Genomic DNA, 15548 nt, shown 5'->3' on the forward strand with positions numbered 1-15548 from the left:
CAACATACTAGTACTTGTAAGGCTGACATTATTTTAAAATATCTTTCCCTGAATATCTCAATTTAAAGCATACACAAACTTGAACAAACAGATCATTTTGAAGTGGCTTTAAATTGTGTCTCATTAAACAGTGAAAGTATCGTGTGACTCTTATCAACTAGAATAATGCACTAATATTTAAAACAAATGGTATTGGTTCGAAAGAATTGAAACCTTTTAACATTTATTACAACTTTTATTTTCTAATGAATCTCAAATAAATCTATACTTTCTATCAAATATAACATAACTAAAACCCAGTTCTAACCTCTATTATATTATATATTCAATTAAAACACAACATACAAAAAATTCAGATCTACTTTCAAGCATTTTTCTCCTGCATCAAAAACCATATTGTAACAGTAACCCATAAATTATAAGAATTTTCCATGACAGTCCTCCCTATCATTCTTCTGTGGTTGCTTCATGATAGAAGGGTTTTCAATTATTACAACTCTATCAGTTGTTTTATTTTTGGAATATGATCATCATTTACGCATATCAATATTTGCAAATATGTTTGTAATTATGAAGATTTTCTACAAAAGCAAGCCATAATTACAGAAACTTCTGTTAAATAAAGGTCTTTTGTCAACATGTCAGAAGACTAAAATTAGTTCAATAGTTCACACTTTTTATAACAAGTCATCATTCACCCTTTTTTACATAATGTGTGTAGGTAACTTTATTTTATAAGCTAAAGACATTCTACAAAGAAATTCTTCAACAAATTATTTAAAAGCGTTCTCCATTTATATTGATATGAAAGAAAAACTTTTAAACAAGTTCCTTGGAATTGTAACGTTACTAACTTTTTAAAGTCACACAAAACTAATCTTTCATATACAATTAAGACAACCATTAAACTTGTATTGATAAGTTGTACTATATATATAAATAATCAGCTACCAAGGTACAAAATATTTTATAACAATATTCCTGTATAAGGCAAATGTAAACATGATGGGTGGAAAACTAACTGTAATGAAAATGTAATGTTTTATATAAGTACTTTAATATCTGAATAAAATACAGCATTCAAGCACAGGACACTCTCAATCAATGCTTTTACAAAGGGATTAAATTTTTGTTTATTTCATTTCTCCATATCAATATTGTAAATGATTTTATTCACAGATATTTTATTTTTACAAAATAAACATAATTTCGGAAATCCTCATGATTGTTGTCCACCAATTAAAATAATTGAATCTGATGAAATATCTATGTTATGTAATTTTTCAATGATCAAAATAAGACAGCAGTTTTGTAATATCCTTTTCCAACTGAAGCTCCCTGAATGCAATGTAATGAAACTAGGTCTTTAAAAGTTACAATAAAGTTTGTTGAATGAAGAATGGAATATTGAAATAAATAGTATTGAAATGTGTTATGTACAGCATGAGATATGATTGTCTGAGATATAAAAAATATAAATAAACTTGGACGGAAAACTAAGAAAAAATGCAACAGTGTACTCATTATTCCTTATAATCATCTGTGTTCATAAACAAAATACAATAACAATTTTATCATATCCTAAACTTTCTCTCTTGTTAATTTATTCTATTAAAATATATAAGCACTTTTCGCAGGCCAGGGTTTTATTTTTATTTCCTTGAAAACAAGAGTTGTGGAACCTGTCTGTGTATAACCAAAATAAACTGAAGTGAAGCCAAAATGTGTTTTCTTTTCAAATAAAAGGAACTATATAAATATTAATAACAAATTTCTTTAAAAGTGGGTAACCCAATTAGTTTTTTACTGTTGATTGTAAATCATAATTCTGATTAAGGTGTATAAATAAAGGTTCAATAAAATACAGAATAAAAAAATAAAAATGATTGTGTCAAATCAAATCTTGCTGAATTCTCCATCTTGTTCTTCTGTCTTATCTTCTCTTTCTTCTTTTTCTTTCATTTCTAAAAGTAATTTGTTGAAATCTTGAAAAGCTGCCATTATTTCCTCTTTATTTTTCATTGAACAAGTATGAATTATCCACTTTCGAGCAGTTGATTGTAAACCAAGCTCCAGTTCTTTGGTTATCTAAAAATGAAGTAATGATTGATTATTTATATGCTGTTCACAATATATTATTGTACTAAGGAAAAAAAGGCATTATCAAGCTACCATGGACTATCCTTTGCTAAATGTCAAAACACATGTGACCAAGAAAAAATTACTAGTATTTCATAATTTTCATAAATGATTGTCACAATCATATATATCTTTATTATGTTATAACATTTTTCTATTGTAAATTCAAATCACTACACATAATTTGAATTTGTATGCAACATAATTTTATTTTAGGCTAGTCATAATTAGTTCAGACAAGAAATTTATAACTATTCATGATGCACAAACCAGGTCATACCAATAGAAGTGTATTAGTACCCCAAACAATGGAAATTTAATCATTTGCACAGTATATCAAAGGTTCCATTTGAGATTTACCCATTTAGGGGTAATAATCCCACATTAAAATAATTCAAATACCTGTTCTTTACTTCTTGCCCCCTCTTTATCTTGGTGATTGCCCAACACTAACAAAGGGAGACCATCCAGCTCAGGATCTGCTAAAGCTTTGTGTAGTTCTGCATTAGCAGTTTGCATACTCTCTTTACTACCAGCACTATCTATTACAAATATAACTGCCTGAGCTCCACAAAAATATTTGTTCCAGTACATCCTTACATTGTCACTACCTGTAATGGAATTTAAAGTTTAATTTTATTCAGAAATATTAATGAGTAAGTTCCCCTTTATTTCAAACAAGATAAATGTTTGAATTAAACGAAGAATGATCTCTTCTAAAAAAAGATATAATATGAAACTTTTTTTTAATATATTAAGGATTTTTTATATCAAGTGTAAAATTCCTTTTATAAGCATCTGTTCAAACCTTACTCACTTTTCTCTTGCAAATTTTAACAGAGGCGGATTTAGGGGCCCAGGCCCCCCCTTTTCTGGGAAAAATTTGGTTGCTTGTATAGGGAATACCTGACTGGAGCGGCTCCCCTCTTAGGCAGTCAACGGGCCCCTACTTATGAAAATTTCTGGATCCACCACTGTTTAATATTAACAAACTTCAAAGTTTTTAAGTTTTTCCTGTATTGGAAAATAGATTTTACTAACCTCCAAGTTCTTTGACATCTACAAAACAGTCAGCAAACATCAAAGCCTTGATACTGAAACCTGTAATGTAAGAAAAATTGATGATGTGCCTATATCAAATTATTATTTAACCATATGAATAGCACATCTGTAAATTGGTGGTAATATGGGGATCTATATAAAACAGTGACTCATTGCAAACCAAAATAATATAAAAAAAGTCAAGATTTTTTTTGATTAATTGTTGGTGATAAAGTTAGTGATAATCTAGTGGAACTACTTAGACCATGAGGTCACAGAGGCTCTACAATTTCTTTGAACATTAGCTCTTTTAGTGAGTTAGAACCATTAAGATCCTCTGTTGTAATCTATTTTCTAAATATTCCTTTCTACATACCTATATATATAACCATCTTTAAGGTGTAACATTTACGATGAACAGCCCTGAAACTTTAAATCAGGACGATAAAAATGTTCAATATTTGTGATTGATTGATTGTTGGTGTTTTAATACTACTTTTTGGGCTATTTTGTGCAGGCTTCAATATTAACATTTTTGTGCGTTTTTAAAAATGGCAATAGAGATACAGTGTAAAATTTTTGAAATACGATCAAAGGCACTTTTTTCGGGGACAAGTGACTGTGTACATGATCCATCATATATACTAATATGAATGTACAGTAAAAAACTGTTTTAATAGAACACTTAATAGGGGAGAGCAAAACAAGTGGTCCTATAAGACAGGCCTTTTTATAAAAGTTATATCTATATGAGATATACATTGAGGACCTGATGAATTCAGGATTAAATAACAAATATTTTTGCTAAACACAGTTGGCTCATTAAGTAGAATTCACTTTAAACAATAATTTACACTATTTAAAGCAAATGTGGCATTGTTTTTTTTGTATTACACATCATGTATGTACTATAATTCAGAAACATGTAGTTAAGGAATTCATCTGAGTCCATAGTGAACAAAAAATGTTCAAGAATCTTATGCTCAGAATAAAGGAGAATTTTTACCCAGATATTACTGAGTTTCGTTAATGAAATCTGTAAAAGTGATTATATAAAAATTAACTGTGGGTAAATGCTATTACCATATGAATAATTATTTAGAATTGTGGTGGTATTTTACTGTTTATTTAAGATCTAATGAAATACTTTTCACCATTGAACTGCATTTACTGCATTTAGAATACTAAATCAACCTACATATTGCATGTATTGTCTAACATGTAAATGCATCAGTAACAAATAACATTGAATCTAATCATGATAACACTTACCTACAGTTGGCCTAATACCATCAGCATTTTCTCCACTGAGTAAGGTGAGTATTGTACTCTTCCCTGAGTTAGCTAAACCCAGACATAACACAGAGAAGGTTGGTTTAGGGGCTGCAGGAGCCTTCCCACATATTCTTCTGAAAAACTGAAAAAAAATATATATACTCAATGAACATATCTATATTACAATAGCTACATGTATGTAAAAACATCTGCAGAAACAATAAAGATCTCGTAAATATCAATACTGACCTCTTCTGACATATTGGGTTTGGCGTATAAATCAGTAAAAAAAAAGTACAATAATTTGTGGCCATACACTTAACACAATCACGAAACATATTAGTATACACAAAAGTTCATGTAGAAAAGATAACCGAAATCACAAACTGATGAAATATAGACAAATGTCATATCAAAACATTTTATTACACATACGCTTTCAAAATTTACATGTATGCTGTAAGTTTGTAAATAAGTCTGATAATTTATTATACAGTAGAATTTATACATGTTTACCTCTAGATCTAGAATGTCAATGAGACTTTCTTTTCCACTGTCCATCTTTATAAAATAAGAAGATGTGCCAGGTATGATTGTCAGAAAGACAATTTGCACATATACATGTATTTAATATACCAGTATTATATTGAGTCATCGAAATCAAATCGATATTTTATAAATGTCAGAGTTTTTAAGGGTGAATGATTACTGGCTGTTGATCTAAAGATATTTTCACACCTCTGTAGGATAATTGCACATTGTTTTTATACCAAAAGGTCAAAAGTTTGTGATGTTTACATTCCCTTTAAAGGTCAGAAAAACAGATACTGTGGATTCATTATAATTCGTTGGATACCAGATTTCGTGGGTTAAGGTGAACTACGAACATTAACGTTCAATGAATGACAAATTTCCTAATGGCTTGCATGCAAACTTCGGCAAAAACATGAAATCAAATATTCAGGAATATATGTAAGTTTTCCTTAATCTACGAACATTTCTACCTGAGGATGAGCTTTCCACTTTTCATTTGATCATGAAATTGACATTAAGCTTGCCTTCTTAATATACAAAGAGAAACTGTCATCTCAAGATCTACAAATAAGTCCTCAATATGATCAAATTTTCTATCCTACCTTATACCAGAAATTGTCCTTGAATATAAATAGTAGCCAATTTGGGGCACTTAAGATACTTCTTTAAAATAATTATATCTGTTGATAAAGATAAAATAGGGACAGCAAAATTTATCAGCAAGATCCCATCTACAAATAATTCAAATGAAATAACATGTAGAACTTTCTTGTAGGAGTTATTCCCCATGGGACTTTTATCTTTTTTTTTGTATTTTAGGCAATTATTTTGAAGGCAATGATAGAAAGATGAACGCATAAACATACATACATACATACGTAAGCAATTGCAACAAAGTTTAACAAGAGGCTGTCAGAGTGATAGCAAAACAAGACTTTTCTCCAGATGTCAAACAGTTGTGCAAACATGGACAAAACATTTAAGCTTGATTAAAACAGCCTGCCCTGCTTACATCAACAAATTAATGACCAATTTTTTCTTTTAAAAATCCTGTTAAAAATGAAAATGGAAATTAAAGCTTCTGGCTTTCCAATTTATATCTGTATACTTATACATGTACTCATGTAGTTTGTTTATTGCATCAAATTAAATCATATTTACAGATTTTTTATTACAGCACTGTAAGAAGTTTTCCAAAAAATTGGAACTTTAACCATGAAATTACTTTGATACCCCTCAATATTTTCTTATTTGTTTTCTATGCCCGTATTAATACATGTATATCATCAAGCAAGGATAAAGCTACAACAATTGTTTTTGTAGATGTCAAAGACGAATTTGATATGAAATATTTTCGTCATTTCGAAAACCTTTTCGTAAAATACGAAAGTGACGAGCGCTAGCAAAATCACTGATTGTTTGAAAACCATAATCAATTTCTTTCATAAATATAAAGGTTTATTTTGGAAGTTAAGTCAACCTTAGTCAGATATGATCCATATAAGCTTATTGTTCCTTTGAATAAACACTTCCACCACTGGAGAGAAAAAAAAACCAATTTACACCACTGGGTCGATGCCACTGCTGGTGGACATTTCCTCCTCCCTGAGGGTATCACCAGCCCAGTAGTCAGCACTTCTGTGTTGACATGAATATCAATTATATGGTCATTTTTATAAATTTCTTGTTTCAAAACTATGAATTTTTTTCGAAAAAACTCAGGATTTTCTTATCCTAGGAATAGATTACCTTAGCCGTATTTGGCACAACCTTTAGACATTTTTGGTCCTCAATGCTCTTCAACTTTTTACTTCTTTAGATTTACAACTATTATAATCTGAGCGTCACTGATGAGTCTTATGAAGACCAAACGCGCGTCTGGCGTATCAAATTATAATCCTGGTACCTTTGAACACTATTCCGTAAAGATTTTCAGTTTAGAATTGTAGCAAGATCTTTAACAAATTGTTTTGATTGGTTCCTTGATTGATTTTATTCTTATAATAATTCTTTTATACATATAAAACTAAATGTGTATCACTATCCAATAGTTATGCATCTACATCCTGTTCTGGCTGTTCCTGTAGAAAACTTATATATGTTATTGCACCCTAATCCTTACAGTATTGTTATTTATATGGAACTTATAAATTTAGTTACATGTACAATCAATTCAATCTTATCAATTATATGGAGACTTATGATGTCACACTATCTACAGAATAAATGATTAGTTAACCATGTTGAGATTTCAAATTGCTTATGATATTATTATTCAAAATACATTGCATATAGAATCATATTCAAAACAGTGTGGTCCTGGCCATTGATTGACGACCTAAATTATCCCATTGACTGGGACAGATTAGGTGAACGTTTGTCTGTAACGACCATTGCTCACTTCTTACTTATTATAGAATTTAAACTGTGGGGTCACTAAAGGTTCTTAACGCCTTTAATAATAAAATAATTCGAAAAATTATTCAGGAATAACCTTTATGTTTTTATTTATATCATTAATATAAATCAACACATCGTATTATTACGGATTCGTTTTTCGAATTGCTTTATTTAGGCGTTGAGAACCTTTGGTGACCCCACAGATTCAGTGTCTTTAACAAGTACATAGTGAGCAGTGATTGTTACCGAAAAACGTTCACCTAATCTGTCCCAGTCAATGGGATAATTTAGGTCGTCAATTAATGGCCAGGACCACACTGTTTTGAATATGATTCTATGTTGTTTTTGTGTACTGATTGCCATTAATGATTTTTTTCTGAGAAAACAGGATATTATTAATACCTGATTACTTATACATGTACTTGATTACACCTAATTATCTTAATATAAGTTGAAATCTAAATAAAGATTGAATAGTGGCTAATATCAAGTCTATATAATTTATCTTCAGGGTTACTGTATAAGCTGGTACATATGGAAAAATAACTTGAATGTGAAAAGAAAAGTTGATAAATTAATTATCAGTACTATGCTTCATGTGTGAATTTTATAAATTATTATAATAATAGATACATTGTATGAAATAGGTGTAAAACAAATTAATGATCAATTCATCAGCTGCAGGTGTAAAATGATATTCGTTTATGTTCTTCGAATAATTTTTAATTGCACAATTACATGTACAAGCTGTTTTAGGAATTGATATATATATTAAATGTGTTTTCAGCCATGTATCACCTGCACTAAGATCTGTCATAGAGTTGTCACTTCTTTAGATAAATGTTACAGTATTTAGTTCTTTATATCTTATTCCTGTGACTGTATCTTAAGATCCTTTAAGATAGATATTAACTATAATTTAGCTAATCTGCAATCAATTCCATCTACATCCTAATATATCACCTATTTTAATAATGTCCTGTGTTACAACTCTGGATTCTAATGACAAGAAAATATAACACTACACAAAAAGCTGAATTATTAGATTCTAATGACGAGAAACTATAACACTACACAAAAAGCTGAATTATAAGTTCAGTCAAGGTGGCTGAGTGGTCTAGAGTGATGAACAACTCAGGCTGTGTTGTCTTGATACCCCTAACACATGAGTTTTAATCAAAGCAAGGAAAGAAAAATTTGCTTCTGCAAGTTTGCAGATTTAGCATTGTTGTGTAGTTCAAATTAAGTAAATATAAACAAGTTACATGTAAGAATCTCAAAAGTAGCCATCTCGACAAAACATGTCTATTACACTCAAACATGTCTTTAAAATCCTAAATCATCCAACATTTCTGACAATTTATATTTGCCCAAACCTTTTTACCTTTTTATGGCAAAATGTGTCTTAATATTTAGTGCTTAATTGGCCTCATTAATGTCAGTTACATTGTGTCTCCTCTACTATCATGACTATAAAGTTTGGTTCATAGCACAAATTAAAATGTACACTGTAGCTACATGTATGTAAATGACAGTTAACATGGTTAAATTTTCAATTCCCATCCTTGAATTTGCAATTAATTAAAAAATTCAGGAGCAACAGTGTCTGATAAACGATTTTTCTTCCCTTTGAGGCCAAAATAAAAAAAAAAATGCTTGTGTCCTCTTCCCCACCCTGGTCAAACATTATTTTCCACAAAAAATCAGATTTTTTTTATTCCTGCATAATTTTTTGAAAAGTGCTTGAAAGCAAAAGGATTGAAAATCTAACTCAAATTGAGCAAATAACTGATGTGTCTGACAACCCATGTATTCCAAATCTAGCTTTAAGAGAACACCTTTCATTGTTGCAGTTGATCAGTGCACACATTCTATCATGAATACGATACAATGTGATTTGGTATGTTCAGCAGTGGTAACAGAAGGATAGGGGTTGTAATTTAGATAAACAAGGATTGTGATTTGGTATGTTCAGCAGTGGTAACTGTTGGAAAATGGAAGTAATTCAGATAGACATGGCATGAATAATATACAATGATTTGGCATGTTAAGTATTGGTAATCAGGTGCTAATCCATTCATTTTAAAAATGGGGGTCCAAACCCAGGATAAAAGGTGGTGTTTAAACCCCTCCACCCGAATTTGCCACTGGTAACTAAAGGAAAAGGGAGGTAATTCAGATAGATATGGGCTAATGTAAATGATGTGAAACAATTAACACAGTATATTATCACTACATGTACAATGTATATAGTATCAGATTAGAGAAACGACAGGGCATTCTAGTTATCAAAACTGATTTCCTCCAAATCTTATTAATTTGGTGAATCAGGATCTGTATGAAAATCCCTCTATTCACACTTCATATTTATGATGATGCTCTACTTGGTGATTTACCTGGTGTAAGTCCTTTTGTAATTCATTCAATCACACCAAATTCTACCAAATTTTAAAGTGTGAGGACCCCTTCCTCACAAAACAATGATTAAACTCTGGTGAACAGGGACAATTGAAGTGTTACACCGGGAAAAGAAAATACCTAACATCCATATGACTGAACTAAAGTAGTACAACTGACTAAGTATCCATAGACAGATCCTGAGGGCCTGGCCCCACCCCCCTTTTGTGGGAAAAATTTGGTTGATTATATAAGGAATAACTGAAGTATGTGTAACTGGAGAGCACATATCAACTCTACAAATTCATATCTTCACCACAGGGATTTGAACCCCGGTCATCTGCGTGACAGTCAGTGCGTTAACCCACTGAGCCAAAGAATCGATTCCCTAGCTCAGTTGATTTAGACTGGCTTAAATGTTCTACCTGTACTGAAGGGAAGCAACCCCGCTACACTATTCCCCCACCACAAGAGTCATCATATCTTTAAATATGACTCTAAACAACACAAACCCTGGCTATACTCCAGATAACCATCATGGATTTTTTAGTCGGGCGCCAAATGTAACCAGAGAGCACTTATCTACTCTACAAACTCATATTGTCACCACCAAGATTTGAACTCCGATGGTCTGAGTGACAGTCAGTGTGTTAACCCACTGAGCTAAAGAATCGATTCCATAGCTCAGTTGATTAAGACTAGTCCAAATAATTATGATGTCTGGCAAGGCTATTTTAATTTTTTCTGGGACGCCTTCTTATTTATTTGAACTAGATTAAGACTGGCTTTAACCAGAGACATATATACACATGTGTATATATGTCTCTGCTTTAACAGTGTTCTACCTGTACTGATTGGTAGCAACCCAGCAACACATGACTGGAGCTACACCCCTAAGGTCAGTCAAATATACCGACTCTAAATAATGCTTTATGCCTTTTGTCTTATATCGAATATCCTATATATCATCAAGGAGCATGATGAGGAAAATAGGAAAAGTCATGATTAAAACTCAGACAAAAGACCTGAAAAAAAACTGAAAATCAGTTGCTTTCGTCAAAATATATTCACGTACAGTGTAAAGACCTATTCTAAGGACAGCAAAGTATAGTTGCATGCTTTGGCACATTCTTCTTGTTTGCAAATAAGAAGTTAAGATGATGTATGTTCAAACTAAGTTGTTTACATTCTCCTTGGAATTTAACCGGAAATTCTACATACATTATAAAATTGAAATCATTGCAGGGCTAAATTACGTATACGAGTCAATGTAATCTTGAGTCAAACTCCGAAACAGTGGTGACATCTGGCTACGCTTCTTTACGCTATGTTTATTCTATGTTTTACTATTTATTCTAACTCAAGTTTGAGAGGGGATAGGACCTTTATCGGGACTTCGGGATTGGGTGTTTTTAAGCCCGGGATTTCGGGATTGACCCTTTCGGGATCCGGGAATTCTTTTTTCGAATTTCGGGACTTCGGGATTGGGTGTATTTTAAGTCCAGGATTTCGGGATTTCGTGTTTTTAAGCTCGGGATTTCGGGATCAGGACCCCTCCTACCCTCCCTCAAGTTTAACGTCATGATATAATCATATAAGATATCTGATGTAATGTAGTTTTTAATATGATATGATCACAATTAATTTATCTTTAAAAAAGTTTTTTAAACTAAAGGTAATATTCAAAGCAATATTAATGCTGTAAACCAATGATCACTAATCTATCTGATTTGGCCAAAAGTACCGGTCATCCATCAAACAATTCAAAAAAATTAGGCCTGAAAATTAAGGAGATGTGATGAGATATGAGTCAACTATACATATGAGTTTTTAAATACGTTTTGGAAAAGAATGAACAAATTCTATCATTTTTAATACAGACACATGTGCGATCTTTAGCCATCAAAAAGTTATTAAACGATTACTGCTGAATGCGTTTAATCATCCCAACCGAATCTCTTGGTGTCATTCTATACTCCGATCTTCCAAACATCGATTGGCCGACGGTAGAGACACTTCGAGATTACCGCATATCAATGTTTGCAGCACAACAGTTACTGATTTAAAAAAAATCCACATGATAAAGCACATGATTTTCAGCCTAGTTGTCAAACACATACAATGTAAAGTAAAAAGTATTTGGAGGCGATGAGCATGACTTCAGGAAGTCTCAGTCACGAGAAAGCAAACCCATTACCAAGATCGATTAAATAACAAAACATGAATTCCAGGCAGACATGTATTTTTGACTTCATTCATGTTTCAAAAGAACAATATTCACACAAAAGACTTGCAAGGAATGAAAATATACTACTATGGTATTAGAGCGCCCCAAAAAAGGTAGATGGCGGCAAGTTGTATCTGGTTGTGTCTTACCGAGTTCCTGTAGTACCACGAGTTCCACAGAGAACAAACTGTACTACGACCTGTACTGTAATGACACAAAATTCAAGGTCGAGTCAATTACTATGTCAGTTGCAGATGTCTGTCTTTTACACAGAATTTTCAGAGGAGAAAATGATGTTGTAATGTATTAACGCAGATAGACTTTGACTAAAAACGATAGTAATAATTAGACTTAGTGAAGTTTCGAATCAGAAACGTGTAGTGGTGTTTGTATCTCTAACAAATGCAAAACTATCAATACAAACTACTTCATTCATAGCTACAAACAGCTGATGAAATACTATATACAGAATATCATATACAGCCAGTTCTGTTTGGATTCACATATGTTTACCATGCCAATAGAATCACCAGCACTTTACGTTTTCTTTGCACCTGTCCTAATTTAGGAACCTGATGTTCAGTAGTTGTCGTTTGTTGATGCGATTCCTTTAGTGTTTCTCATTTTTTCTGTAGTTTAAACCGTTAGTTTTCCTGTATGAGTAGTTTAACACTAGTCATTTTTGTTCCCTCTTTGTGAGCCAAAGCTCCGTGTTGAAGACCGTATTTTGACCTATAATGGTTTACCTTTACAAATTATGACTTGGATGTTGAGTTGTCTCATTGGCACTCATATCACATCTTCTACATCTATAGTCATCTATATAAACTAACGGTTTACTAAACATTATATCCTGCAGGAAAAGATTACTAGTACCTATGCTTTATTTGGCAAAACATTTTTGAATGCTCCATAACTTTGTGGTTTTTTGGCCTTACAACTTTTTTTTTCGATCGTGGACTGATGTGCCTTTTGTAGACGAAACGCACGTCTTGCATACAGCAATTGTATGTTAGGCCTGGTATCTATAACGAGTTTATTTGTCAATGAATGTATGGCAGAGAACATTATAACTTATCCCTACTAAATAGTATATGGAGGAGAAGCTCGACTTAGCCTTACCAAATATTATAAGGAAGAGAACAGTTAAATTTAGCTTCATCACAGATTATATGGAAGAGACATTAAGATTTAGTCTCCCTAACTGTTATACGGAATGGGACATAACAATGAAGCCTCATCTAGGATTTTATGTAAGGACAAATTACAATCAAGTCTCATCATATACTATATGGAAAGGGACATTACGATTTAGTCTCCCAAAATACAACATGGAAGGGGACATAACAAGTAAGTCTAATTACAGATAATACAAATTATATGGATTGGAGCATTACGATTTAGTCCCCCTAACGGCTATATATAGAAAGGGGCATTGCAATTAAGTTTCATCACGAGTTATATGGAAGGGGACATTACAATTAAGTCTCATCACAGGTTATATGGAAGGGGACATTGCAATTAAGTTTCATCACAGGTTATATGGAAGGGGACATTACAATTAAGTCTCATCACAGGTAATATGGAAGGAGACATTGCAATTTTAAGTTTTATCATAGTTTAAATGGAAGGGGACATTACAATTAAGTATCATCACGGGTTATATGGAAAGAAGCTTTGCAATTAAGTCTCAGCACAAGTTATATTGAAGGGAGTATTGCAATTAAGTCTCATCACAAGTAATATGGAAGGGAGCATTTTTCAATTAAGTCTCATCACAGGTTAAATGGAAGGGGACATTGCAATTAAGTCTCATCACAGGTTATGTGGAAGGGAACATTGTAATAAAGTCTCATCACACGTTATATGGAAGGGGACATTGCAATTACGTCTCATCACAGGTTATGTGGAAGGGGACATTGCAATTAAGTCTCATCACAGGTTATGTGGAAGGGGACATTGCAATTAAGTCTCATCACAGGTTATGTGGAAGGGGACATTGTTATTAAGTGTCATCACAGGTTACATGGAAGGGGACATTGCAATTACATCTCATTACAGGTTATATGGAAGGGGACATTGCAATTAAGTCTCATCACAGGTGATATGGAAGGGGACATTGTAATTGAGTCTTACCACAGGTGATATGGAAGGGGACATTGCAACACTGTGATTAAGTCTCATTACAGGTGATATGGAAGGGGACATTGCAATGAAGTCTCATCACAGGTTATATGGAAGGAGACATTGCAATTACGTCTCATCACAGGTTATGTGGAATGGGACATAGCAATTAAGTCTCATCACAGGTTACATGGAAGGGGGCATTACAATAACGTCTCATTACAGGTTATAAAGAAGGGGACATTGCTATTACGTCTCATCACGGGTTATATAGAAGGGGACATTACAAAAAAGTCTCATCACGGGTTATATGGAAGGGGACATTACAATTAAGTCTTATCACAGGTAATATGGATGGAGACATTGCAATGTTTAGTGTCATCACAGGTTAAATGGAAGGGGACATTGTGATTACGTCTCATCATAGGTTACATGGAAGGGGACATTGCAATTACGTCTCATTACAGGTTATAAGGAAGGGGACATTGCAATACGTCTCATCACGGGTTATATGGAAGTGGACATTGCAATTAAGTCTCATTACAGGTTATATGGAAGGGGACATTGCAAATACGTCTCATTACAGGTTATGTTGAAGGGGACATAGCAATTACGTCGCATTACAGGTTATATGGAAGGGGACATTGCAATTACGTCTCATCACAGGTTATATGGAAGGGAACATTGCAATTAAGTCTCTTCAGAGGTAATATGGAAGGGGACATAGCAATTAAGTCTCATCACAGGTTACATGGAAGGGGGCATTACAATTACGTCTCATTACAGGTTATAAGGAAGGGGACATTGTAATTACGTCTCATCACGGGTTATATAGAAGGGGACATTACAAATAAGTCTCATCACGGGTTATATGGAAGGGGACATTACAATTAAGTCTTACCACAGGTAATATGGATGGAGACATTGCAATTTTTAGTGTCATCACAGGTTAAATGGAAGGGGACATTGTAATTACGTCTCATCACAGCTTATATGGAAGGGGAAATTGCATTTAAGTCTCATCACAGGTTATGTGGAAGGGGACATTGCAATTACGTTTCATCACGGGTTATATGGAAGGGGACATTGCAATTAAGTCTCATTACAGGTTATATGGAAGGGGACATTACAATTACGTCTCATCACAGGTTATGTGGAAGGGGACATAGCAATTACGTCTCATTACAGGTTATATGGAAGGGGACATTGCAACTACGTCTCATCACAGGTTATGTGGAAGGGGACATTGTAATTACGTCTCATTACAGGTTATAAGGAAGGGGACATTGCAATTACGTCTCATCACGGGTTATATGGAAGGGGACATTGCAATTACGTCTCATTACAGGTTATAAGGAAGGAGACATTGCAATTACGTTTCATCACGGGTTATATGGAAGGGGACATTGCA

General features: G+C 33.0%; 1 protein-coding gene across 1 annotated transcript; it reads right to left on the minus strand.

Annotated features, from left to right (window-relative positions):
* Positions 1–297: 297 nt before the first annotated feature.
* On the minus strand, positions 298–11008 carry LOC134715711 (ADP-ribosylation factor-like protein 15). The gene is made up of 5 exons (XM_063578071.1): positions 10862–11008; positions 4453–4597; positions 3181–3240; positions 2542–2750; positions 298–2088 (listed from the first exon to the last, which is right to left on the minus strand). Exons 1-5 carry the CDS (start codon positions 10913–10915, stop codon positions 1897–1899), a joined length of 660 nt encoding a protein of 219 aa, XP_063434141.1. The 5' UTR covers positions 10916–11008; the 3' UTR covers positions 298–1896.
* Between the last annotated feature and the right edge of the window lie 4540 nt (positions 11009–15548).

Source organism: Mytilus trossulus, chromosome 4 (assembly GCF_036588685.1).
Source record: "Mytilus trossulus isolate FHL-02 chromosome 4, PNRI_Mtr1.1.1.hap1, whole genome shotgun sequence".
Classification (NCBI taxonomy): Eukaryota; Metazoa; Mollusca; class Bivalvia; order Mytilida; family Mytilidae; genus Mytilus; species Mytilus trossulus.

What these genes read in the sequence shown, in the direction of transcription:
- LOC134715711 (XM_063578071.1), bottom strand. Translation starts at nt 10,915, where the DNA reads ATGTGCCAAAGCATGCAACTATACTTTGCTGTCCTTAGAATAGGTCTT. An exon ending in TGGTATTAGGCCAACTGTAG is followed by an intron (nt 3,241 to 4,452) that starts GTAAGTGTTATC and finishes CTTACATTACAG; the next exon opens with GTTTCAGTATCAAGGCTTTG. An exon ending in AGATGTCAAAGAACTTGGAG is followed by an intron (nt 2,751 to 3,180) that starts GTTAGTAAAATC and finishes ATTCCATTACAG; the next exon opens with GTAGTGACAATGTAAGGATG.